The following is a 26,383-nucleotide window of genomic DNA, read 5'->3' as shown; positions in this document are numbered from 1 at the left end:
TCCACTGTATGAAGTGCTCAGCATATAAAAGTTGTCAATTTTGCAGGTTATGGGAAGACGGCTGGAAACAGCGCTACTATAAAAACAAATTTGATGTTGACGCCTCCGATGAGAAGTTCCGCCGTAAGGTGGTGCAGTCCTACGTTGAAGGTCTCTGTTGGGTGCTGCGATACTATTACCAGGTATGTGGTGGGCACATCTCTGCTACGAGCTGCCAGACTCCCAACATTTAATGTAATTGGAATCCAGTTCGTAAAGGCGTTGTGGCTTGTTTTAGACTGAGCTTACATCAGCTCTTTGCTGCATGTCAGTAGGGTGAATAGACAAAATTGCAAAGAATCGCAATTATTTAATAAGTGCTGGCAAGCTGTCAAAGGAACAGTCAGTTGCTCGCCCTGCAATATTGTGATGTTACATGAAGTGCAGTGTAATTGAAGTGATCAGCGCCTGATGAAAATCTTTTCATAATTGAAATGTTAGGCGAAAGATTAGTTACAAATATAGAGCAATTGTACAAGGCCGACTAATAAGCATTCATATGCCTGGGGAGAATAGGAGGCACATAATATATCGGGTTGAGGAAAGCTAAAGTTTACCTGCAAAGCAACAGTTGTCATACTTATCTGCTGTGTGTGTAAAGTGTTAATATCATTTTCCATTAGCCATGCTGTGCTCTGTCATTATTGCTAGAATGGTTCTTTTTCAATACTCTTGTCTGTCAAGTTTTTCACGCTGAGGCCTGCAGTAATGATTTAGATCGGAATAGGAGCACATCGAAGACTCGTGGCTCGAACTGCTGCAATTAAAATTTCACTGCGTTGTTAATTACATCCGCTGCTCACAAACGTGATGCAACCGGCTCTGCACCTAGAAGCTATGTCAAGATATATCGGGGGCCGTATTGTGCCCTCTATGCTGCTTGTTAGAGTATTTGGGAAGTGGTGGAGTATTAGGATAAATTACTAGCATTTGTGGTTTTTTGTATTACTTTGTACTATTATGTCCTCTTACAGTTCTACGTTCTTGCAGCAATGCAAATAGGCTTGCTTTAAAATGCTCCCATTGTGTGCCTGCAGATCTGTGTCTCCCCATGGCGCTACTAACGACAAACCTGATGTGTAGTCTGATCGTACTGTCATAATTTGTACAAATGCCACCAGTCAAGTCACCGTGGTTAATATAATTAAACTTTTATTTGTATAGCGCCAACTTATTCCGCAGCTCTTTAAGTGCTAGTTTCATCAGGGAATCAGCCGATCACTGCGAGCCTAGTAGCTGATTTCTAAGCTGATGTAACCGTCAAGAGAAGCTATGGATGGCCACTGCAGAGCGAACATAGTATTACATGTAGTCATTCAAATGGTCATGTGGAGACTCCCCGAGTAGCAGTCTTTTTGCAATGGGCTCCCATTTGCCAGGAGAGAGGGGGATTACTGAGTTGTGGTTCCCTTGGACAGCACTTTGAACTTAAAGGGATAGTTTGATTTATTTTTTTTTTATAGTCACGTTTTTGAGCACCCGTTACCCTAAACTATATTTTATAAGTATTCTTTATTTTATCAATATACACATTGTGAAGTCTTAAAAAAGAAGAAAGGGGGGGGGGGGGGGAGGAAAAAAAAACTGCCCCTACGGGAGGAGGAGTTATGCTGCAAAACTCAGCATGCTGTTAAATCTCATGCAGTTATGCCAATGATTAGAGGTCTGGAACCATCTGGGATACCAGCTTCGTCAGCCTACAGGTTTGGAGGCTGTTGCAGCAAATGTGGGCCGATATGTCGCAGGATACCTTACGGCACCTCTATGCCCCCATGCCCGCTCATATCACATCTTGCATCCAAGCTAGAGGTGATACAACAGGGTACTAGAGCCTCCATGCCCGCCTGTATGGCATCCTACATCCAAGTTAGAGATGGCCCAACAGATTATTAGAACCTCCATGCATGCCCATATCACATCTTGTATCCATGCTAGAGTCAGCCCAATAGGGTACTAGAGCCTCCTTTCAAGTGGTCAGTTTTCCATAATGCACTATACTTTTGGGGACATGACAACAGTCAGCCTGGTAAGCACTTAATATAAACGTCTCTTAGCAACGCTTGACTCTCCCTAGCGCCCTCCCGGCCGAGCGGTTCCTTCTTATGACTGCATCAAATAGTGCCATACGGCCTCTCCATTGACTGGAGTAAGGTTCCTTTGATTTCTGGCCAGCAGTCCGGCATTTTGCCAGAATTTTCAGTATGAAATGGCGTTGCTTGCTAAGCTATCATTAAGTTTTCTAGTGGAAATCCGTGAGTGTGAACAAAGCCTTAGGTTATAAATTTGCTTTTAATTTTGTCTTTGAACCAGGGCTGTGCTTCTTGGAAATGGTTCTTTCCGTTTCACTATGCTCCTTTTGCTTCGGACTTTGAAAATATTTCTGGACTTTTTGAAGAATTTGAAAAGAACACCAAACCTGTAAGTGTCTGAAAAAAGATTGACTCTGCGCTATAGGCAAACCAAAAAAACATAGCCCTATATACATTAATTTAGTAATGTTCTACTTAAATGATCTCTCACCTTTTCAGCAAACTTGTGTGTGTGATGGCCAATGTGATGGGTGGCAAGAGTGCAAATCACTTTATGAACTCTAAATTGTTTGTGCTGAAATTGCCTCTCAAGGGGTTGGTCTCTGGGGGTCTTCATTCCAATTTGCTGTCCATTGCCTGCTATGTGAAGTCTGTCTCTAGTAAAAGTGACAGACTACAAGTGGGACGGGGAATTTGTTTCATGCTGCCTATAGAAGTCAGTGAGGAGGAGAGACAGGCTAAGAGAATTGCATAGATTTGGCTGCAGCTCCTAGTAAGTGATTTTATTTATTTTTATATATATATATATATATATATATATCTCATTTCTCCCCCCCCCCCCCCCATCTTGTAGCTAATGAAATCACATAATGCTGCTTCTTGTGGGATGTGCGTAATAGAAGACATAACAGACTGTACACACCAGCTCAGGGAAGACTACGAATTAGATATACTGTCAGAGTAGTGAAAATTTACATATACATACAGGTCCTATAATGGCCAGAAATGGTGTTCTACCTGATGTACACAGAATGGTTTATGCTAAAAAGTCAGTCATGCTTTAATTACAGTGCAAAATTGAATTAAAATCCTTCGCCAAAATGATTTGTCACGTCAAAATACAGGCATTTTGGTGAAAAAAGCCAAAGGTTGTGCCCGCGACTACCACCTTGTTCCCCAAAATGTGTTCATAGCCTTTTAAGTGGGTATTCTCATCTTGGCTGAGATGGGAAAACCTGGCTGCTCTGTACTGATCACCTGTCGGAAAGAGCCGAGCGCTTAGTGCAGCACTGTGTCCATAGGTCGCATTGAAGAGAACGTTCTGCTAAGCGCTCAGTTCCTTCCTTAGGTTTCAGCTAAGTAGCCATGGCTATGGTTTCCATCTTGGCTATAAAAAGCTGAGATGGGAATACCACTTTAAAGGAAATAAAAGGCTTTTTGAAGCAAAAATATGTGATCGTATGTCACGGGTTTGTTCCACGCCATTAATGTAAAGTATTCTTGTTCCTAGTTCAAACCACTTGAACAGCTGATGGGAGTATTTCCTGCTGCCAGTGGTAACTTCCTGCCGGTCACATGGCGACGACTCATGTCAGATCCAGTAAGTGGGATTTCTTCTTTTATTGCTGGTATTTCCCCCAACTTGTAACACCGTTTAGTGTGAACCGACCTTCCATTTCCTGCTTCCCTATGGATTTTAATTGATGAATCGCCTCTCTATTAAACGTATTTCTGAGCCCATTTGTTCACAGTACTGATGTCCTTTGAGCTGTTTGACCGGCTCTAGTATTGCTCTGATGTCTAAATAAGTCACTGAATAATGCTTTTAAAATGTTTTCAATTGTCTCCAAGTATGTATTTCTCGCAGACATTACAAATGGAGATCTTTACTACCATGTTTCTAATTCTTTAACAGGAATCCAGTATAATTGACTTCTACCCTGATGACTTTGCTATCGATTTAAATGGAAAAAAGTTTGCCTGGCAAGGTAATTGCCAATATTACTGAATTGTCTAATATAACACACATAAAATGTGTCTACTGTGTAATTAAGTAAATGTTGAGCAAATGATGTAGTAGTCTGAGAAATGCACAGCATAAAGCCCAGCGTTTCAGGAGCTGCTGGAGATGCAAAGAACACAATTCTACCTGCTTCTCTCTAGTCTCATCTCCTTAGTGCCTTCTGATCTTTGTTTTATGTGAGGAGTAGTGAGGAGACTCCAAGTGTTCCAAATTGTTGGATACGTTTCTGCTTCGACCATGAGTGTTCATGAGTTGATGTCTTATAAAAACTCGGTTTTCCTACAAGACTAACCAGGTGCAGAACTACAGAAAGAGCATATTGGGGGGGGCCTTATAGTTCTTGGCGCTAATTTTTGTTATGCAAATGCATTATGGGTGTAATTACTCCGTCAGCAGCAATGCAATACTCTGTTCCACTTGACGTGTACACCTAAGGAATTTTATCCTAATGCGAAATCTAAATATTTGTTATCTAAGTGCGTTCAGTTCTAATACAATCAAAGGCTCTGTGCAGACTGGGCTTGAGCTTTCTGCCAGAGGTATACATCTTACATTTCCCCATGTGATTCTCCAACAGAAGGCTTAGATTTATGTCACTGTGTAGTCATACGTGCCCAATTGAGTCCACTTGTAAAAAAAAAAATTGCTTGCTGCCCATTCCTATACAGTAGGAAAAAATATACCAGCCCAATTGGAAAACTAAGTGGCCTTTTTGCATTTAACTCATAGGGCGAGTGCAGCCTTGTGGGTATGACTGGTATGTATACGATCCAAACATCGGGCTCAGATGCAGCGTGCGCAGAGCCTCGTGGCCCGTCCACACTGTCATATTGGTTATCTGTGAAACGCACACAATTTTTACAATAAAACAAGCATATCGAAACGCATACTATTTTTTTTTTTTTTTTGAACCCTTGCAGTCAAATACAAAACCTATGTAGACATATAGCTGTAAGCTTCCATAAATGTAATTTTAAGTGTTTTTTTTTTTTTTTTTTTTGTGATCAAATGTCTTTAAAAGAAAAAAGTAGAACTACCAAACTTTATGAAGAAAATTTTAGTGAAGTGTACATTTTTATATCCAAAACGGATAGTGTATCAAACCATACATGCAAACAATTATATGTTGTCCATACGCGTTTCTCGCATACGTGAAAGCACCATTGTGGACGGGCCCTTAATGCGGTATGTTAACTTTTGAAACACCTAACCAGCAGCTTGCGTTATGTCTAGACTTTCGCGCTTTAACAAAAGTTGACGCTTTTCCCCCTCAGACTTTGTGAAGTTGGCCTGTATTGTTCCAGGCTCATTAGTCTCCTTACGATTCTCCTCGCCTTCTTTAGTTAATTGATTGCTTCCTTTCCCCTTCAGGTGTTGCTCTGTTGCCATTTGTTGATGAGCGTCGTCTAAGAGCTGCTTTGGAAGAGGTTTACCCTGACCTCACTCCTGATGAAAGTAAGATTATGATATTCGTTTGTGTTGTCTGTGTAATCACGAAGGTTTTTTGCATTAGCGTACTTGTCATTTATGCTCTGCTAGGCTGCAAATGAACAAGATATAATGGATGGCTGCTATTGATTGCCTTTAAACAAATCTGTAACCTTTTGCTTCATAGATGATTTAATTGCAGTAAATTGAATGATCCTTGATGCAAAAATGGAGCCTTAACGGGTACAAAGTAGAATAGAGCCACCTTGCATTAAAACTTGTTAATTAAACTCTCATTTACAGGTTTCTTGTGTGACTTAAATGATCTGTTTTCACAGGAAAAGCCTTTTTATGAGTATCTGTTAAAACCACAACCACCAAACAATTAGAAAAAAGTGGGAATTTTAGCTGTGTAATTAAGTTTTTAAATTGCTTTATGAAAGCCGAAATCATACGCAGGAATGAATTAGCTTGTGTTTGGATTATGTGTTAATGAACTTAATGGCAGCGGTTGAAGATACTCTCAGAATAAGGAATGGTTTGTACTAAGCAGCGCTTTCTTTCTTTGTGCTAGTGAGAAGAAATTGTCTTGGAGGTGATCATCTGTTTGTTGGGAAGCAGCATCTCCTAAACGACTTCATACACGAGCTGTACAAGACCAATACTGGAGAGGTACATGATTGTCCAATTGTCATACAAATCCTAAAATCTGCATAAATGTACTGGCATGGAATTGTCATGTTTCTCATAGTAAGTTGGATGTATGTAAGTACTACTACAACTTTTAATGACACTAATAGGAAAACTATGATAACCAGTTGCTTATTCAAGTTGGGTCAGTGGGAACGCATTCATAGGTATAAGAATCGCTATTCTGGATGGTTTGGAATTATATGCTTATGGTCTTATCACTCATTTTAGACTAAATGAGTTTGATACTGTCACACATAAAATATGAATGCTTGGTCTGGACGATAATGTGGGTAAGTAACTGTCTCAGTGATAGAAACCAGAGGGTGGTTATTAATGGTACATACTGTGTCAACCTTACTAGTGGGGTGCCACCGGGGGCAGTACTGGGCCCTGTTTTTAATATATTAACAGCAACATGGAGGGATTGTACAGTAAAATAACAATATTTGCAGAGGATACAGAACTGTAATAAACACTAAAGGATAGTATGCAGTTGCAAGTGGATTTGCATAAATTGGGGCATGGGCAGAAGAGGGGTAAATGAGGTTTAGCACTGATAAATGTAAAGTTATGCACATCGGCTGGAAAAATACATGTCGCCCTTACACACTGAGCAAAACTGACATGGAAAAGGACTTGGGGATTTCAGTTAATGGTAAATGTAACTGGAGCAACCAGTGTCAGGCAGCTGCTGCCAAGGCAAATTGTATAATGTATTAAGAGGCACATGACAGGGAACACTTTTTCCTCTTAACAAGTCGCTGATCAGACCACATGTGAGATATTGTGGACAGTTTTGGGCATCTGCACTCAAGAAGGTTATATTAGCGCTTGAGAGCGAGTTAAGAGGTGAACAGCTGGGTTAATGAATGGAATGGGCAGACTACAATACCCATAGACTATCAAAATTGGGATTGTTTAGTTTAGAAAGACAGCTGAGGGGCAACCTAATAACTATGTATAAATATATCATGGGACAGTACAGAGATCTTTCCCATCTATTTATACCCAGGACTGTAACAAGGGGGCACACTAAGAACTATGTATAAGTATATCATGATACAATACAGAGATCTCTCCCATGATCTGTTTATACCCTATTGTTAGAGTCACACTCCTGGTATCCTCTAGATCAAGAGGAAAGAAGGTTTCTACACCAACATGGAAGGGGGTTCTTTACTGTAAGAGCAGTGCGATTTATGGAACTCCGCCTGAGGACGTGGGGATAGAGAATTCTATTTAATGTATAGGTGGGGCATGGACTAGATTACATGTTAGAAATCACTAGTTTACTTAAGAAGGATCGTTGATTCAAGGATTTATTCTGATTGCCAGATTTGGAGTTGGGAAGGATTCCCCCCACCCCCTCCTTCAAATGAGATAAATTGGCTTCTACATCATGGCTATTTTTTTCCTTACTCTGGATCAACAATTTAGCATAGTGAGCTGAACTGGATGAACATGTATTTTTCCTTTCAGCTTTGCTATGTTACTATGAACATCAGAGGGATTAAGGGGTCACAAATTTACCTTGGGTAAGGTTAAAGGGATTTACTGGGATTTCACAATCCTTTCTATTTATTATATACTAAATATCAAAATTAAAAAACAGTCCCTAGCTGTTCTACATAAAATTACTAAATATAGATGAAATATTATCTAGTGGGATGTTGCACAACTTCTTCTTCCTTCTAATCCCTTAGAGACCGCAATGCCCCTATTTACTGAACTCACTTATTGGCGTTAAACCTGCACATCTTTTTAAAGGCTGTGGCTTGGCTGTCTACTGACAGCCAGGCTCCTGCTCAAACTTCCAGGAGAGGAGTAACCTTGGATCCTATCAGTTTAACCCCTTACATACCACGATTAATAACAACTGCAATATGTATCAAGTTGGAAAAAAATCTTTCCCACACTCCAAGGGTTAAAGGATTAGCATAGACCACAGGGTCGTAGACCACGTAGGTTTATATTAAACCAATCTTTATTATTGCTACGCGTTTCGGCGTTTCAAATCACGCCTTTCTCAAGCCAAAAATACGCACCCTGTTGTCTATGCTAATCCTTTAACCCTTGGAGCACAGAGAAGATTTTTTTCCTTTTTGTAACTTGTTCCCTGTTAAGCCCTGGTTACCCAGTGGGCTTTCCTTCCCGGGTCTCCTCTCCAGCTGGTTTGAGAGTAAGGAGAAAGGATGACAAGCCACTTTGGACACTAGGTGCCGGCGGATCTCCCACTTGGGGTGATCCGCTGAGCACCAGGTGAGTGCAAATATATTTATTCATTTGGACGCTGTGTGTCTTTGAATGAGGCGCTGAACATTGTCTAAACTGCAATATGTAAGTAGATGATGCCCATTGGCACTCTGCAGTATGATCGCAAGGTACCAAAGGGTTCCTATTCCAGCCGGGAACCAGACAAAGGCCATCATCTCTGCCATGTAACTCAACCTATTAAGCCCTGCCTCCTGCAGAGAAAATATCATAGAATAGTAGAGTTGCAAGGGACCTCCAGGGTCATTGGGTCCAACCCCCTGCTCAGTGCAGGATTCACTAAATCATCCCAGACAGATATTTGTCCAGCCTTTGTTTGAACACTTCCATTGAAGGGGAATTCGCCACCTCCCGTGGTAATCTGTTCCACTCATTGATCACCCTCACTGTCAGTGTTTTTTCTAATATCTAATCTGTGTCTCCTCCCTTCAGTTTCATCCCATTGCTTCTAGTCTTTCCTTGTACAAATGAGAATATGGCTGATCCCTTTGCAACGTGACAGCCCTTCAGATATTTGTAGACCGCTATTAAGTCTCCTCTCAGCCTTCTTCTTTGCAAGCTAAACATTCCCAGATCCTTTAACAGTTCCTCATAGGACATGATTTGCAGACCACTCACCATCTTGGTGATTCTTCTGATCTTGTTCCAGTTTGTCTACGTCTTTTTTAAAGTGGGGTGCCCAGAACTGGACACAGTATTCCAGATGAGGTCTGACTAAGGAAGAGTAGAGGGGGATAATTACGTGCATTTGTAATAACCCAGACAATGAAAATATTTTAATTCTCGCATGGTGAACGCTGTAATAAAAATTCTAAACGATAATGCTAGAATTGCTATTTTTCTGTTGCTCTCCTCCCCCCCCCCCCCCCTTCCCCAAAAAAAACCAGTTTAATCCAAACTCAAAACAGTACCAATAAGAACTAACAACTTTCTACCAAAAGCAAAACCACACAAAGCTCTGCTGGCTGAAAAATATAAATGTTACTGGTCTTAGAATGCAGTGATGCAGATTCAAACTTTTTTTTTTTTTGTTATTTAAAAGCCTGTTTTTCTTGTGGAATAGTAGTAAAAAAAATCTATACAACTTTATCCGGATCAGCACGATTACTTGGTTTTTACACTTGTGTACAGGGAGAAGAGCTATCAGTGGGTATGATGTGAACGGTGAAAAGCCAGCACGGCCCGCCTCTGACTGAGCTCACCTGTTGACAGAATCCCTTTAAGTGCACAGCTTATGCTATTAGAGAGAGGGAACAATTATCTTTAAAATCTTTCACTATTATTTCAGCAGACCTATGAAAAATGTCAAAAGTTTCATTGGCCGAGGGTCCAGGTGTAGAGACCGCCAGTGATCACTGGATTGAAGGGTTGGAGTTCGGTGTTGTGCTGTTATCATACTTTGTTTTGCTAATCCTGGCTAAGATGTGCTTATTTGTGTACAAGTCATAGAATTGTTTTGAACTGCACATTTTCTTTCAGTACTGGTAGCTGTTATGTTGAATGTAAACTGATTCTGTTTTATTTCCATAGCTAACTGGAATACCACCAGAACTGTGCCATGGAATTCAGGGAATGCTTGAAACTGATGATGGAGCAATCCTTCCCTATAAGTAAGAAAAGTATACATTTCTTGTTGATGCAGTTCTTGAAAATAGGTCCTTAAAGTCCCATTAAAAGGGATTGATGGACTTGTGAAATACTTAAATGATATTTAGTTGAAACTTTGGAAGTCTTCAACATAACTTAAAGGGGTGGTCTCGCGAAACCAAGTGGGGTTATACACTTCCGTATGGCCATATTAATGCACTTTGTAATGTACATTGTGCATTAAATATGAGCCATACAGAAGTTATTCCACTTACCTGCTCCGTTGCTAGCGTCCTCGTCTCCATGGTTCCGTCTAAATTCGCTGGCAGCTTGCTTTTTTAGACGCGCTTGCGCAGTCCGGTCTTCTCCATTCAGCACGAGCCGCTTCAGTGTGCTCCCCGCTACAGCTCTTCTGCGCATGCGCAGACGAGCTGTCACTGCTCGGGAGCGCGCTGAAGCGGCCATTCTGCACCATCCTCTGTTAGAGGAAGGTGCAGAAACTGGAGCTGCCCAGCGGAGAAGACCAGCCCAGCCCAGCCCAGAAAAGCCTCCCAGGTAAGTGATGGGTCGGGGGGGGGCTGCCGCTGCGCCGGGCTGCGCCGGGGGGGGGCTGCCGCTGCGCCGGGGGGGGGCTGCCGCTGCGCCGGGGGGGGGGCTGCCGCTGCGCCGGGGGGGGGGCTGCCGCTGCGCCGGGGGGGGGCTGCCGCTGCGCCGGGCTGCGCCGGGGGGGCTGTCGCTGCGCCGGGGGAACTAGCGCTAGGCCGGGGGGGGGCTGTCGCTGCGATGGGGGGGGGCTGTCGCTAGGCCGGGGGGGCTGTCGCTAGGCCGGGGGAGCTAGCGCTAGGCCGGGGGGGCTGTCGCTGCGATGGGGGGGGCTGTCGCTAGGCCGGGGGAGCTAGCGCTAGGCCGGGGGGCCTGTCGCTGCGATGGGGGGGGCTGTCGCTAGGCCGGGGGGGCTGTCGCTAGGCCGGGGGAGCTAGCGCTAGGCCGGGGGGGCTGTCGCTGCGCCGGGGGAGGTAGCGCTAGGCCGGGGGGGCTGTCGCTGCGCCGGGGGAGCTAGCGCTAGGCCGGGGGGGCTGTCGCTAGGCCGGGGGGGCTGTCGCTGCGCCGGGGGAACTAGCGCTGGGGAGCCGGGGGCTAGCGCCGGTTACCTGCTGTCTGGTCGGCGGCTGCGGGGCGTCTGGTCGGCAGCTGCGATGCGTCCGGTTGCCATGGAGACACAGCTGGCGGCGTCTCGGGAGCGCGCACGTCGGGCTGCAGCGAGCGACTGGGAAAGAGTCGGCGGCCATCTTGAGGAAACTTTTATAACTTGCTGAAACGCTGGAACGGTAAGTACGAACCAGCTAGAAATGTCATTTACAGGGGGGCTTAGTAATGTGTGTTTAATGGGGGGGACTGGGCAAAAAAAAAAATTAACTGCTTCCTCGAGACATCTCCTTTAATAGCGAAGATCCGCTGCTCAAGATCCTTCACTACTAGGGCTTCTGGTGCACTTGGGGTGACGGTGTATTTACTTAAGTGTGTTATTTAATAGATTGTTTCCTTTTAATCTTCTACCAACTATTGTTGGTAATCAGGAATTGCAAGAGATTTTGTGCTTTTATGTACTTTTTGCATTTAATTTAGGATTTTTATTTATTTTTTGATTTTTAGGACTGTGGAGTCTCCTGTGCCTATGCTAAGAAATTTATCACAAAATTTTTCCATTAGGTATGTATTTTAAAAATTGTAAAATTTGCTGATCGTATTTTAAAACTGAATTTTTGTTTACATTTTTTTCTTTTTTTTTAAATTAAGCATAAAATTCAAAGACCCGCATTATGAAGAGGATTATGTTTTCAAAGCTGTGGTTTTACAAGGTGCAAAGTAAGTAATTATGATTATAAAAAGAATGCAAGTAGAATAAAAAATACTTTGGTCAGAACTAAATTTTGAAAAATTTTTTTTTTTTTTTGCTCGAACATGTAGAAAACCACCAGCTACGTTAAAACCAGGAGATTGGGAGAGGGCCAACAACAACAGTGGCAGACCTTGGAGGCCACAACTTGGTTTTAACACAAACAGAAAGCCAGTCCACCTGGATCAGTCTGCTTTTAGAACATTGGGGTAAGTGTCTGTTATTTCTTTTTAAGACCTTTTATTACGTGCCCAGTAGCAGCCACCGTTGGCACACTCCAATTTACTGATAATTGCTGGGCTGCAACTGCCAGGTGCGACCCAGGAGTTAATGGCGAGCGTTGGCAGCAATCGTGTAAGAACGCGCTAAAGTTTGCAGCAATTAAAAGCGAAATACCACTTGACTTATCGCACTTTCGGTTCTGGTTCTGTATGCCTGTTCTTGTATTGTTATATTGAGTGTTATATATTTCTAGCCATGCCATGCCACAATCCAGAGGACCCTCAGGAGGTGGACTATACAGCAGCGCTCCGCCACCAAATACGTACAATCCTATGAACGCGTACAGAATGCTGGGCCATCGCCAGCCAATTCCCAATCTGTTGCCAAGTAAGTGCAAGGTTCTTCTACAACTCTATTTTAAATTGAATAGAAAACTGACAACAGAAAAGGATCACATGTTCCTTCTAGTTTACCCGTGTCAGCAGATTTATCCCTTCTCATTTACTATTTGTCCATGGTTACAGGCTCCAGACAAACCCTGTGCAGTCTGATCCTACAGGGATACTCTTCTGTCTATCCCCTATCTCATATTTCACAAAAAGTAAGAAATGTGTGGAAGGGAGTATGACTGCAGTATTGGTGTTTGTAGTCTGTTACCATGGGGACACAGGTCTGTATGGTACCTGTTTAAATGGTAGGACGCTGTAACGATTTGTAGCAATTAAATTTTAGTTTTGAAGATAGATGTAGCAATTAGAAAAAGCTCTCCTAACGAAGCTGTAAATGTGTTCCAGATATATTATATACACTGTCACGTTTCACTACTTGAATCGGCCACAATTAACTTATGGCAAAGTGACACAAAAGGGCTATTCCAGGCTTTTACAACAGTATGACCTTTTCTCTGGATTGGTCATCAGTAATTGATCTGGAATCTCAATATCAAAATTCCCATCTATCAGCTGATCGGCTCGTCAGGGGAGGAAGGGAAAGCGCCAGCTTCATTCCCGTTGAAATCGATGGGAGCATTGCACTTCTATAAATTACACTTCCTGCTCCTGTTATGGTCCGGAGTGGACCTCCTGTCCTGACCATAACAGGAGCAGAAGGTGTAATATACGCACAGCACTCCCATTCATTTCAATAGGAGCGAAGCCGTCGCTTTTACTTCTACCCCTGACCACTGATGACTAGCGTCGGCCCCGCTGCACTTACAGCGGGCCGGATGATAAGCTGATAGATTGGTATCCAGAGCAGTGGATTCCAATTGATCAACTACTGGTAAAAGGCCAGAATACCCTTTTTTTAGCTTAAAAATAATAAATATGAACCTGATTGAGCCATATATTATAGGAAGTGGACAATGCTTTTGAGAAAGTTTATTTCCAAAGTTGTCGTGTCTCAGATTTACACTACCACTCAGCACATCTGTGAACAGACTTTGGTAGGAGTTTGAATGTGTAATATGGTTAAGTAACAAGGATTACATTTTAAGTAGGGTTATATTTGACTTTGCTGGACCTGTCCATGTAGTTTCATGGCCCAAAAGCTTGTATGCATAAAAAGCAAGAAGTAAAACTCCTTCCTGTGTACTGTTCCATCCATTTTGTATTAATTCCTGGCTTTAGTGAGGGGGGGGGGCGGGCATAAACTGCATATGGGAATCCAGCCTAAGGCCGGGCTCACACGAGCGGGTTTAAAGTGCAGATTCCGCAATCCGTCTGCAACCGGAAGAAAAATTGCAGCATGCTCTAATTTAGCATAGATTCTGCTTGTACGCCCTCAATACATGTCTGCGTATGGCCTGCGGATCGCTTGTATCCATAATTAACATTAAGTATGAGCAGTGGAAACGCTTGTAATTTCAGAGGAAAATAGATGGAAAAAGACACAATTCCTTCTGGAGATGGGGGGGGGGATTGATCCTCTGCGTGGACAATGCACTGTGCATATGCACACATCCACACGGAAAACTGCTCACATCCGCCAACGATCGCAGGTCTTCTGCAGCGGAAATCCGCATGCGGAATCTGCCTCGTTCATGTGAGCTCGGCCTTTGAGACTACATACTTTCTGTAATCTGCATTGGATGATGTATAAGACTTTAAATATCTGATTCCTGCTTGCACACTGATGAGAAACCATCGGAGACTGCAATGTTTATATCGCTTCCTGCCTTTTGCAATATGTCTGCTCTAGGGGGGATTGATCACCTTGTAAAGGTCATGCTATTAGCTTAGATGGGATTTGACTTTTTGAGTAAAGGCTCATTAGTTTGTGTGAAGTATAATTTTAAAGGGCATCATGCCTGACATTAAGACTGATGTCACATGTGGCAGATTAGTTGAAGAAACTTCTGCAACTGAAAATCCGTTCCAGACATGTGATTGGGGTTGGTTTTAGCAGCTAGCTCGTGGATTTCTGCAAGATCAATCAAGATGAATGGGACCATTGCAGAAATTTCTGTAATAAAGCTACTGCATGTGAGAATAGAAGACTTTCTTTTTGGGTTATTCTGAAGGGGTTTCTTCATTCAAGGAGATTTTGAGCCTGTGCTGTCTTGTGATTGCTTAGGGTTCAAGATCATTTAAAGGGAACGTGTCATATTTGAGCTAAACTCCATTATGGCACTCTGAGGTGAAGCAACAGATTCCGGAGAGCTGTTTAATACTCGTTGGTTGATCCGTTCCAGCACGGTGTCCCATGAAGTTTGCGCATGCTAGCAGCTTGACTTTCTGTATGTCCATCTCCAATAGAGATGAATGGGAACTCCATGCACAGAGAGGGTCAAGCTGCTGGCGTGTGGGGACACAATGCTGGAACTGGGTGCCGGTGACTATAAAACACCGCTCCCCGCACTGCCTGTTCAATCATCTTTGAGCCCTATAACTTACGAGGCTTACATTTAATAACTGTTTGTATGCCCTTTTTAGTGCATACACTTGTAACAACCATTTTAGCATTCGATTCGGCCTTTTTTTTCTATTTCTATCATGAAGGAAAATAATAAAGCTGGTCTCTTCTGCCAAAAGGTAACTAATTTATGCTCGCTACTTGAAACAAGGGAGTTATCTCATATTTTGTTGCTAGGACCTTATGGTACAAACTGCACTGAGATGACCTGGCAACACAATATGGTAGTATACCATCAAGGTACGTAGTCTAAAGCAACTTTATCACACCTACCCGGTGATGGGTATATGAATATCACGGTCATCCTTGTCATGCTATGTCCACTGATTGAAAGCAATTCGCACAAATACAAGAAAAGTCTTGAAAACAAATTGTACTTTTCACTACCATTGGTGGCGGTATTGTCACTCGGGTGATTATGGTGAGCTGCCTTCAACAAATAAATGCATTGAAAGTTAAATGTTGAGCGACGAAACATCTTCAAGGTGTCTAAACAAGTCGGCTGGCTTGCTACTACTAAGTATACATCCTACAGCAGGCTAGATATATTTTCCGGCACTAAAGCATAGCATCGGTTAACCTCTCAAGAAGGTATAAAGTTCCGAGCATGTCGGTGTATCTCTGTGTATGAAAGGATCTCTTAATGGAAATTGCATTGCTGCAGCTGCAGTACCGAATGACAACTAGATTGAAGAATAACTATGTTTTGAAAGAAAAGGCGCATAAAATGTGTTCCATATATTTATGGGATCACAGTCTGGTACACTCTCCAAGTGATATTACTATGGAGAAGGGCAGTACGGTCAATCATACCGCCACCTCTTTCAAGTGGCTGCGGTGGGTGTTCCTCTGTGCTTTTCCTTGATTTGACATTGATGTGCCAATTTTCAGCTGATGAGTAATTGGCTATATGCTGATAACTTGCAGGAGTCAAGTACAATCTGCTAGTGCTCCGCGAATGGCACATTTTAGTTTTATGCAAACCAGAGTATCTGATTTCTGACTTTCTTTCCTTGCACTCGGTAAACTTGTCAGTTAGCTGAGTGTGAAAGTGATTTTGATTAGTGCAATCAGTAAACATGAGGTCTCGTCTTTTGATTGCCGAGCTGATTAGCTAAATACTCTCTTAAGTAGGTGTTTGGAGCCTTCAGTTTATAGTTTGTTGTCATCTGCGCTGTAGCGTCAGTGTTACACATCCCCCATCTATCGCCCTCCGGCTAGCTGTACTTTATTTATTTTTTTAGAAGTGCCATTTAGTTTCATCAGATACATTCAAGGCTTGAGTTCCGCATATGAAATCGATCTCTATAAGATTGCTGTATTAATATTTAATACGCACTTGTAAATATCAAGGCGCGTCTCTACGTACAGAGCATTTACTGATCGCTGTTCAGCCCGTATTGCAAAATACATCTAGATCTTTTTATAGCTGAATTCGTTATAACTTTTTGATAGTGGTTTACGTAAAGTTTTTGTAAACTTTTTGGATTTCAGGAGTATTTATTACTTGTACTGAAATATCTCAGGTGCGCAGCATTTTTTTTAGGAAAAGCTGAACCACCTGTGATCCTGAAAATGAAGCGGTCTCATTATCACCCCTGTAGCGTGGCATCCCATTTTACGTTTGGACTGTACAGACGCACAACCGGCCACACGGCTGTGCAGGTAACTGCAGCTGTCTCCCACCACACCACAGTTACCGGCATAGTGGACTGGCCGGGATTCTGTTGTGCAGGGAGAGACGTTGAAGGGGACTTCTCAAATGTAAAAGTAGTAACTTTAAAAAAAAATTTAGTTTTTTGTGTCAAAAGTTCTTATTTAAAAAAAAAAAAATCTAAAAAAATGAAATTTTTTTCCCCTCCTTTTTCTTAAACCTTCTATCTTCTCTTTTGAGATGCACCAGAAAATCAAAGTGGGTCTTGTAGCTTCAAGATTGCAGTATTTCTTAGTTTCATGTTCTCTGGTCGTATACAAGTTTGATTGAAGTTCCTGGAGAGCCCAACCGCATATCTCAGGGATATGGTAATCTTCATGCTACAAGCTAAATGAATCCCCACTTGATGCTTTACCGTGTCTTCCTGACTAGGCATAAGATGTGCCCTAACAAAACTTTTACGCCAGAGCTACCCTGAGACTTGTGTGACACTACCAATTGATATCAACTATTGAGTGACTGCTGCAATCCACAATATTACATACAGAGAACCTGTCAGCTCAAATACAGTGTCCAAACTGCAGGCATCGTGTTATGGAGCAGGAGGAGCTGAGAAGATTGACATATGGTTTTATCAGGAAGGAGTCAGTAGAACTTGTAATTTCTTACATTATAGCAATGCTCATTCTATAGCTTAGAGGTCCAGTTGGCGGTCCTATCGGGGGTTGGCACCTGTATACAGAAATAGCTGTCAATCACTGATCGGACCGCCTACTGGACCTCTAAACCCCCAATAAGCATTGCTAGAAATGATATAGCTGCATGGGAAATGATTCCGTGTAACGTGTATCGGTCTTCTCGGCTCTTCCTGCTCTATAACATGATGCCTGCAGGATGGACTGTTTTTCAAGTATAAGTGTATTCCTTTGCACTGCGTCTGTATCCTAATGGTTAAAATCAAATCGGTAGTGCTGTAGAAAGTCGCAGCACTGGCATTAAAGCGTGAAGTCAGAAAAACATTGTTCTGGGATTCTACTCTGATGGCTTTGTCTAGTCTTAATGACCCCCACCAATTAGCAGAAAACTGGGATGCCCCTCCTCTGCCGTGTCTGGTACTGCAGTTCAGTCCATTCAAGTGAACGATGCTAATTCAGGTTATACTTCTTGATGGTGGTTTTAGGGATCATACATTGAAATGGTCTATCCTAAAGACCATTTTGTTTTCACTTAAAGCCCCTGCAAAACTAAACGATAGTCGCTCAGTGTAAACGCGGCCAGTAAGGCCGGCTGCACACGACCCATCGCACTCCGCATGTGGGAGACCACAGCGGAATCTGGCCCTGACCGTGGGCGGCGACCCTGCGTTCCTGCCTCTTATTTGTATTACAGATGGACGCTGTGGCTCTCCATCAGACATGAGCAGTATAGTTTTTTTTGTTTTGTTTTTTTTTTAAATATGGGATTTTTCCACGTCGTTGCTAGGCGATGACGCTGGTATCTGTGACCTATCTACAATGTTAATTGCGGATGGGCTGTGGGTTGGATGGCTTCCATTGACTTTAATGGAAGCCATCCATGTGGGTTTTTCACAAAAATAGAACATGCAGCAATTGTGCCTCAATTTGCGGAAATTGCAATTAGTTTCCGCAAGTGTGTAGTAAAAAAGCGATATATTTTTATTTTTAACGTAGCATGTTTTGAACTGTATGTGCTGTGGATCCTTTGTGTGGACACAGACCGCAGATTCTGCCATGCAAATCCATTCGTGCGCAGCCTGTCTGACTGAACGCCGAACGATAATTTTGTTAATTTATTTGTCATTCAGTTTATGTAGCCATAATAAAAAAATCCACATTCTCCACCTTGATTGACTGAACGGTTATCGCTCCTGTGTGAAAAGACCTCCTAGGTGCAAAATCTGAATGCATTGAAATTCATCATTTTAAAAACTGCTAATTTTAAGGATCGTAAACTAACATTCTGGATATTTGATATCCATATATGAATTTGGAGAGACCTAGAGATTCCCCCCCCCCCCCCCCCCCCAATTCTAGAAAATTAAGATGCTTGGTGCATAAGGCCAAAATTGTCTGTATCGATTAGGGAGAATGAAGATACTTGGTTGGGCCTGTTATAATTAGATCTCACTTAAACAATGATGATCTCACGGAAGGCCAAAGATTTGCAAGCTCCACAATTTCTGGAGTGCTGTGTACTGAATAAGGATCTATTGATTAGCAGCCTTTCATGCTGTGCACTGGCCAATCTTGTTTAGAAGAGGAGCATCCATCTAATTGCCTGTTTTGTTGTAGCGGTGTTTCTACTGTAGTATTGTTGGAAACAAAGGGAAGAGTGGGTGGTCCTTCAGCTCACATACAGGCACTGTCTGCAGGAAGATATTCTGTATCTGAACCAGATATCCCGTCAGCTGGATTCTACAAATGAAACCGGTGTAACCTATCTAATGTATAGGTCGTAAAAAAAAAAAAAATCCCTTTCAGTTTGTAGAGGGTGGCGCACCAGTGATTTTACCATTTGGGTCCATATTAAAGAAGTATTCTGAGTTCAGTGTTTGTTTTTACCCCCAAACTAAAGCATTAAATTGTCCATTGGCGTTGGATAAAACCCTTTTAATAAATTATTTGCAACGTGGACATAGTGATATATTATGTAGGATGCAGAAGAAGAAAAACAGTCAGACACATGGAGAGGACGCATGGTTCATAAATCTGTGTGCATTCTAATATTTTGGTTTTGTGTTTTTCTGTTCTCCGTAGACCCTAGAGGATCCAATTCTTGGTCAAATCGTCCACCTCTTTATAACCAGCCACCGCCACAAAGGTAAGAGCACTTTAAATAAAAATGACCCGTCAAAACACAACCTTCCGGTTTTTGAATGCTTTTGCTATAGGCATCCTTTAAAAAAAATGATTCCAGTAGTTGAATATTTCGATAGTTTGCCTTTTTGTCTCCTTGCTTAGTTTGGAAACTTAACAAAGATTTTGGGTTGTAAGGTAGGCTAAACAAATTTCTTTTCAGAAGCCGCATGGAAATTAATGAGGCATAACTAATGTTCCACTTTATAAGCTCCATGCTGGAACGGCCGGGTTAACACAGACCAGCTATTGATACTTGCTACAAACCTCTTGAAGTACTAATCAACTTCTTTGGTCCAACTTTTTCAAGGCTGACAAGCCCATTGTAGGCCAGTGTCACTGTAGGTCAGTAGTTATTAGTTGCTACTGAAAACAGTTTCTTTAACTACTTAAGCTTCGACTGAATTAAAAGCAGAAGGGTCTCGAAGGATTATAGAATCCACAGACTAATAAAGTACCGTGCAATGGGAAGAATGTGATGTGGTTTAATAATGAGGGATGTTATACATATGTTCGCTGACAAAACACAGAAGTTTGTAAAGGTCCCTACTTGTCTTCCTCCATTGTAAGACTTCTAATGAACTCATTCTAAGCTACAGGAAGGTGCTTGCAGTGTATTACATAGCTATAGGCTATACTACCAATGTAAGACTTACCTTTCATGCTAGAATTTTTTTTTTAAATCCTCCTTTTTGGTTCAAGTCTCAGATTTCCTTCCAGAGAAAAGCAAAAGTTTTTCTACACTGACACAAGGCAGAACATTCTAAGTTTTCAGTTGCCTATGTTTTTGTCAGGTGTGCGCACATGCAGATACTATTTCGCAAACGGTCCATGGATTGATTTGCTACACCAAGTCAATTAAAACTTTTGTTACTAGTAATATGGGGTGCCAGTCTAGATCATAATAGATGTTGAATTTGTGTTCCTGTATAAACTGTATACCAAATGTCAGTCTATGCCAATTAGTGCTGATGTTGCTAGGTCACGGCGGTCAATTGAGAACCGCATCAATAGAACTTGGAAGGGTTTTTTTTTTTTTTTTTTTCCTGATCAGACCTTCTGACATATTGCACGGAATAATGGATGGGAAAAAAAATCTGCCAAGGGCCCTACCCTAGATTCAGAATTCTTTGCTGTAAGAATTCATTTGCAATCTGCAATTAACTCAAAAGAATGGTGAGCCTTAGAGGGTCTGGACTTTCAGAAAATAAAGCATTCTCCTGTGTTGCTTATGTTTACCCTTTGGATAATGTACTTTGACTTAGCAACCTAGTATTCAGAAGGAAGAGCGCTCACAACTGAATTGAACAAAAACAGTTCGTTAGTTCCTGCCTTCCAAATGCAATGATGAACAGTTACGTGTTAGAAATAGGTTGTGGTGGAATGACCTAGCATTTTGTTTGTTTTTCTAAAGAAATGACGGACTCCTACAGAATCCATACCTTCCATACCCGCCTCAGCAGGGTGGACCGAGCAATTACTACCAACGACCAAGAGAGGACAGTAACCGGCAGGTAAAGATGAAGAGTAGCCATCAGATTGTCATTTAATCATTGTACAGAATTCTAATAACTTGCACTTGTATGATATGGCAGTAACAGAATGACTGAGCGCATTATATTTTGTTTTTTGATCCCTCTCAAGCCAGTAAGTTGTAGTAGACCTGTTGCTGTTTCTATTGTAGGTTTTCGTTGACCATGTACTATTGTGTGTGTTGGCCAACGATGCTTGTCGGACAAATCTTTCCTTTTACGCCCTGTTTGGAGATGTTCTAAGTGTATTTTACCTTGTGATTTAGTTCTGTTGTTGCTTTTGTTATGACATCATTGTTAGGGTTTGGCTTGTCTGCATTAAGCTGTTTGCTTTTGTGTATTTTAATCCTGTAAACAAACTTCATTTGATGTGTTTTTCAGAATTACAACCAGGGACGAAATTACCAAAATCCACGTCAGTCGGGAAGATACAACTGGAATTAAATTTTAAGACCGGAGTTGTTTTTTTTTTTTTTTTTTTTTTACTTCACATTACTTCTGTTAGACTGAAATTTATTAAACATACTGTGTAAATGTGTTTTTAGTTTGTCCCGGTAGATTGTTTTGATTCTAATGCATCTTATTTAATGTCTTTGAAAAAAAACACAAACAAAATGGCATTTGTAAGAAATCTATTATTGGCGACCACTTCTGATAGCATGTATAGATCTGGCGTTCATCACCTTTTTGTAGGTCGAAGCATCATGCAGCAATAGCAGAGGTGCTGAAGATTCTGGCTTCCTGTTTTGGTGGGAAGATTACTTTGTATTTTGTGACTGTCAATTGATGTCGGAAATATTTTAAGAAAGTCGTGTAAGAAAATCGTGATTTCCTTATTTTCAGAAGTGTTCGATGTCTCTTCTTTTTTGTGTTCATCTTAAATGATTTTATAAAGGCGTGAAAATTTGTAGTTGTCTGCCTGCTTTTTTGTATCCTCCATTTTATTATCTTTTACTGTTTTAATTACTGTTCATGAATATCTTATACTACAGTCACATTCAGTCCTGAAATCACAGCCATGATTTGACTTATATTGCTCTACATACTATAGCATTAATAACACATTCAGGCTAAACCTATACTTTTTTCAAATATTTGCATGCGTGAAACTAAACCTTTTTTAGAAAAAAAATTGACTGGAGTATAAAGTTCTAAATTAGAATTTGCAGTGTGGGCTTTCAGGCGCGCAATTTTTATTATTTTTGCACCCTATCTATTGGACTTTTTATCTCACATTTATAAAAGCAAAGTATTAACATTGTAGTAAGAAATGTAGTCCTTTAGAAATGACTGTGCCACACCACTTTTTTTTTAAATTTTATAATGTATGCTATTTTTATAGCACAAATGCTGGAAGCTGATGCACTTTGACAGCAGTTTAACTTATTAGTGATTTGGCCCATTTTATTCCCTAATGACCAACCATTTTTTTCAGTTTTCATATTCTTTGGGTTAGCACAATTCCAGCAATACCAAGTTTAATCACTGGGCTTTTTTGGCTTTTTTTGTACAATTTTTTTTTTTTTTTTTTTTTTTTTTTACATCTCTGCGCTCTAAGAGCCATAGCATCTTAATTTTTTTTCATCTGGCGCTATATGGGGGCTTGTTTTTTTGCAGGATGTTCGGAACATAGAATATCTTGATCACTCGTTATGTTTTTTTTTATCTAAAAACAAGATTACTGAAATCGGCTTTTTTTTTTTTTTAACTGTTCACCGTGCAGTTTAAATGTTAAATTGATTCTGCAGGTTAGTACGATTACATCAATAGCAAATTTCATATAGTTTTTTTTTTTTTTTTAAATATATTGCCACTTTTTTTTTCCACTGTCAACTGTGCTGTTTTGGGATTTTATTGCCACCATTTGGTGGTCCATATGACTTTTGATCACTTTCTATTCCATTTTCTTGAAGGCAAGATACCAAAAACAAATAGAATGAAAAATTCTCTACACAAATTTAGCTATGGCTTGCACAGTGCTGGTTAAATGTACTAACTTTTTTCTGTCGGTGACTATGGTGTGTGTGTGTGGTTTTTTTTTTTTTCTATCTACACGTAAAGAAAGGAGAAGAGCAGGTGCTGAGCTGTCGCCATAAGAAAGCTGTGCCGTTATTGTAATGCGGCATCATAAAAATGTGGCACATTAGAATAAAGCGCATTAGTGACCGCTGTCAAATGGAGTATGGGAGGTTACTAAGGGGTTAAGACACTGCAAAAAACTAGGATGGATGTGTCCTCCTTTCAAAGGGCTAAAGCAGAAGTCCCTTAGTTTATTAGACCTATATCCTGCTTGAAAGTGTTGATTTCTGTTGATGGCTTTTATGATTGCTCTTTACCTGGTAAAATATAGCAGACTTGTATTAATGGGTCACCTTCATAAGCCCTCTGAAAACCAGTTGTAGTTTTTTTTTGTTTTGTTTTTTCCCGACCTTTAGCCAGAATTCAATATCTTTCTCGACAGTGTAAACTTTTGTATGATCCTTTTATTTCAATTAAGGCCTTAACATTGTAATTCTGGAAAAACCAATGTTGTTCAATCACGTCGGCGTAATATGAAGGTGGGGCAGTCCAAAAAAATGGTCTTAAGGCATTTTGTGCGTTACATAGACTTGAGGAACAGAATTGATCTGCAACTAAGAATTTTGTTAAACCATAATCTCTTGTAGTCATTCCTGATCCTTTTAGTTTATGGCCTAGTTACCCATGTGTGTTGAGTTATCCATATCAATTACATCTGAAAGGATTGGTAGCCGGAAGGGCATCAAGGCTAACTTTTCCATTAATGTGACAATAAGCAACAGCAAATTTGGTAGCTGATGATGCCAGCTGATTTGATGAGTGTCTTTAGCACCTGCCTACATACAAATAGGAGATAATGTGTGCCCTACTGTACATTATACAAATGCTACAAGTCACAGAAGAGATATATGACCATATAAGCAGGCTGAGTATTTCTTCAGGTCATTAAACCTATTTATACACTATAATAGGGGATATGGTTTTCTTTTCCGCTGGTGCAGAACCTCATGTACTGGAAATGCTATAGACTTGTACACAGTGTGTGAAGCTGATTACCGTGCTGGGGATGTGGAAAGCCTTTTAACATCTCCACGTGCTGCGGATGTTTTTCACATGGAAGTAGACCTGCAGTGTGGATTTTTAAATCCAGAGCCTTTCAATTTCTGCTGTGGATTTTGCCCCTTTCAACAAGCTCACTAAAATGTGTCACGTAGAACATGCCCATTTTGCTATAGATTTGCCCTGCATTTTTCTGCCACATGTGAACGCACCCTTGGAAGTTTTCTGTCCACCATTGATCTCGAATACCCTTACAGCTTTCAGGAAAGTCATCTGTGTGTAGTGCTCCTTAGCATCTGATATACAGTACAGTGATGTATAATTCACCCTGTTGATCCTAGATTTCCTCTTTCGAAAAAATGGAAATTCTACATTAGATATGCAAGGTGTCAGAAAAAAATCCTCAGTGCTCCATTGGAAAGGATAGTTCCCAGATATATTGGAACTTGTTTGGGGTGCCCGATCCTATGGGACCCCCTAAATCCCGAAAGGCGTATAGTATAGGCTGAAGAGATGATCCAATTTTCAAATTTCTTTAATATAGCGACATGTTTCGGTCTGATTCCCAAGACTTTTTCAAGCTTGGGGAAAGGCTTGGGCTTCAGGCCGAAACCTGTCGCTATATTAAAGAAACTTGAAAATTGGATCATCTCTTCAGCCTATACTATACGCCTCTCAGGATTTAGGAGTGCCATAGGATCAGGCACCCTAAAGTTCCAATATAGCTGGGAACTATCCTTTCCAACAGAGCGCTGAGGAATTTTTTCTGACACCTTGCATATCTGTTTCTTCTCTGGCTTACCACATGCCTAGAGCCCCCTCATGACGCCCCCCTGATGGGATGCCTATATGGGCCGTTGGAGTATACCAGAATAATCCTCATTGGATTATACATTGTCTATCTGGATCTAACGACCGACCGGACCTACTATTAGCAGGCCGGCCGTGTCGGGGGTGAGTCCACTCGCCTTTTCTATATATATCCACACACACACTCCAGTTTGTACCACTGGAGTGCCGCTTCTGATTTCTTAATATTCTAGATCAGTCAGTGGTTAGAACAGCAGAATAAACTTTCTGAAAAAGTAATCTGTCACATGCTGCCTCTCCAGCAATATATATATCACCTGGCTGCGCTGCCATTCATTTTATTTAATTTTTTTTGTGAGGTCTAATGTGACATAATAGTACACTAACTTTATAAACTATGTGAAACCTTCTCAACATCCAAAATATGCTGACAGGCTTTCTCCGGCTCAGTAGTCTGATGGACAAGTAGTGGCTACATTTTAGTGCTACATTACTTTTATTAGATTGTGTGTCGATATAGATGGATTCTATGTTGATTGAATAATCAATAATTGGTTCTTAACCGGCCACCTCATTTTATTTGTACCATATTTACGGTATTGGTTTCCAAAACTTTTACATGTATTTCACATAACAGTATAGTGCTACTCCTGTAAAGCTATGAGTGAAAATGAAAACTAAGCTATATCTCTGTACTGATTGATTTACTATAAAAACAGTCTATGGACTGTTGGAAGTGTAATGTAGGATATCTCTTGACAGCCATGTTGTATATTGATTATGATAGATGCATGGAGCTTTGCTTACTCAGTACATTATCAAATAATGTCATGTTAAAACTGCAAGCTACGACATCTTGCAGCAGCTCCACAGCTATTATCATTACACTGAGCCAGGAGATGATATTTTACATTGATCTTATGATAGCCTAGTTTCTACTGATGTATGGCTTCTAGTTAGAGGACTCTGTTTGCTTTGTGTTTTTGTTTTGTTTTTTTTTGTCTTTTTGTGCTGCATCAAATAAACGAATAGAAGAATTTCAAATAAAACTATAATTTTACCAGAACTAACCAAATTAAACAGTCTAGTTCAATGTTTGTATCATTTTAAGTTCTTTTAAGATTTTGTTTTCCTTTTTCATACAGTGACTTATAGTTTAGAATTAGCATGACCTGGTTGTCAATAAGAATTAAAATTCTCAATCCCTTCACAGTGCTCTATTAATTTCTGAGCAGATTAGTAAATTACTTAGTGACATGATTTAGAATTTTTTAGCGTAGCTTTATACACACATGCAAATATATAATATTTTGTAGTTCACCTGCCATGC

At 41.0% G+C, this 26,383-nt stretch overlaps 1 protein-coding gene across 1 annotated transcript in view; it reads left to right on the top strand.

Annotated features, from left to right (window-relative positions):
- Positions 1-22,071, top strand: part of XRN2 (5'-3' exoribonuclease 2) — a 48,953-nt gene extending 26,882 nt beyond the window's left edge. The window contains exons 17-30 of the mRNA XM_066595754.1: positions 47-182; positions 2,350-2,457; positions 3,580-3,669; positions 3,985-4,057; positions 5,464-5,547; positions 6,095-6,192; positions 10,015-10,094; positions 11,725-11,781; positions 11,869-11,937; positions 12,040-12,177; positions 12,444-12,577; positions 19,535-19,598; positions 21,048-21,147; positions 21,547-22,071. Of these exons, the coding sequence (XP_066451851.1) occupies positions 47-182; positions 2,350-2,457; positions 3,580-3,669; positions 3,985-4,057; positions 5,464-5,547; positions 6,095-6,192; positions 10,015-10,094; positions 11,725-11,781; positions 11,869-11,937; positions 12,040-12,177; positions 12,444-12,577; positions 19,535-19,598; positions 21,048-21,147; positions 21,547-21,609 (1,294 nt within the window). The 3' untranslated portion in view covers positions 21,610-22,071. The remainder of the gene's footprint in view (positions 1-46; positions 183-2,349; positions 2,458-3,579; positions 3,670-3,984; positions 4,058-5,463; positions 5,548-6,094; positions 6,193-10,014; positions 10,095-11,724; positions 11,782-11,868; positions 11,938-12,039; positions 12,178-12,443; positions 12,578-19,534; positions 19,599-21,047; positions 21,148-21,546) is intronic.
- The last annotated feature ends 4,312 nt before the right edge of the window (positions 22,072-26,383 follow it).

This window comes from Eleutherodactylus coqui, chromosome 3 (genome assembly GCF_035609145.1).
Source record: "Eleutherodactylus coqui strain aEleCoq1 chromosome 3, aEleCoq1.hap1, whole genome shotgun sequence".
NCBI lineage: Eukaryota > Metazoa > Chordata > Amphibia > Anura > Eleutherodactylidae > Eleutherodactylus > Eleutherodactylus coqui.
Note: the sequence above shows the minus strand (reverse complement) of the source record. Positions and strands in the feature narration are given on the sequence as shown.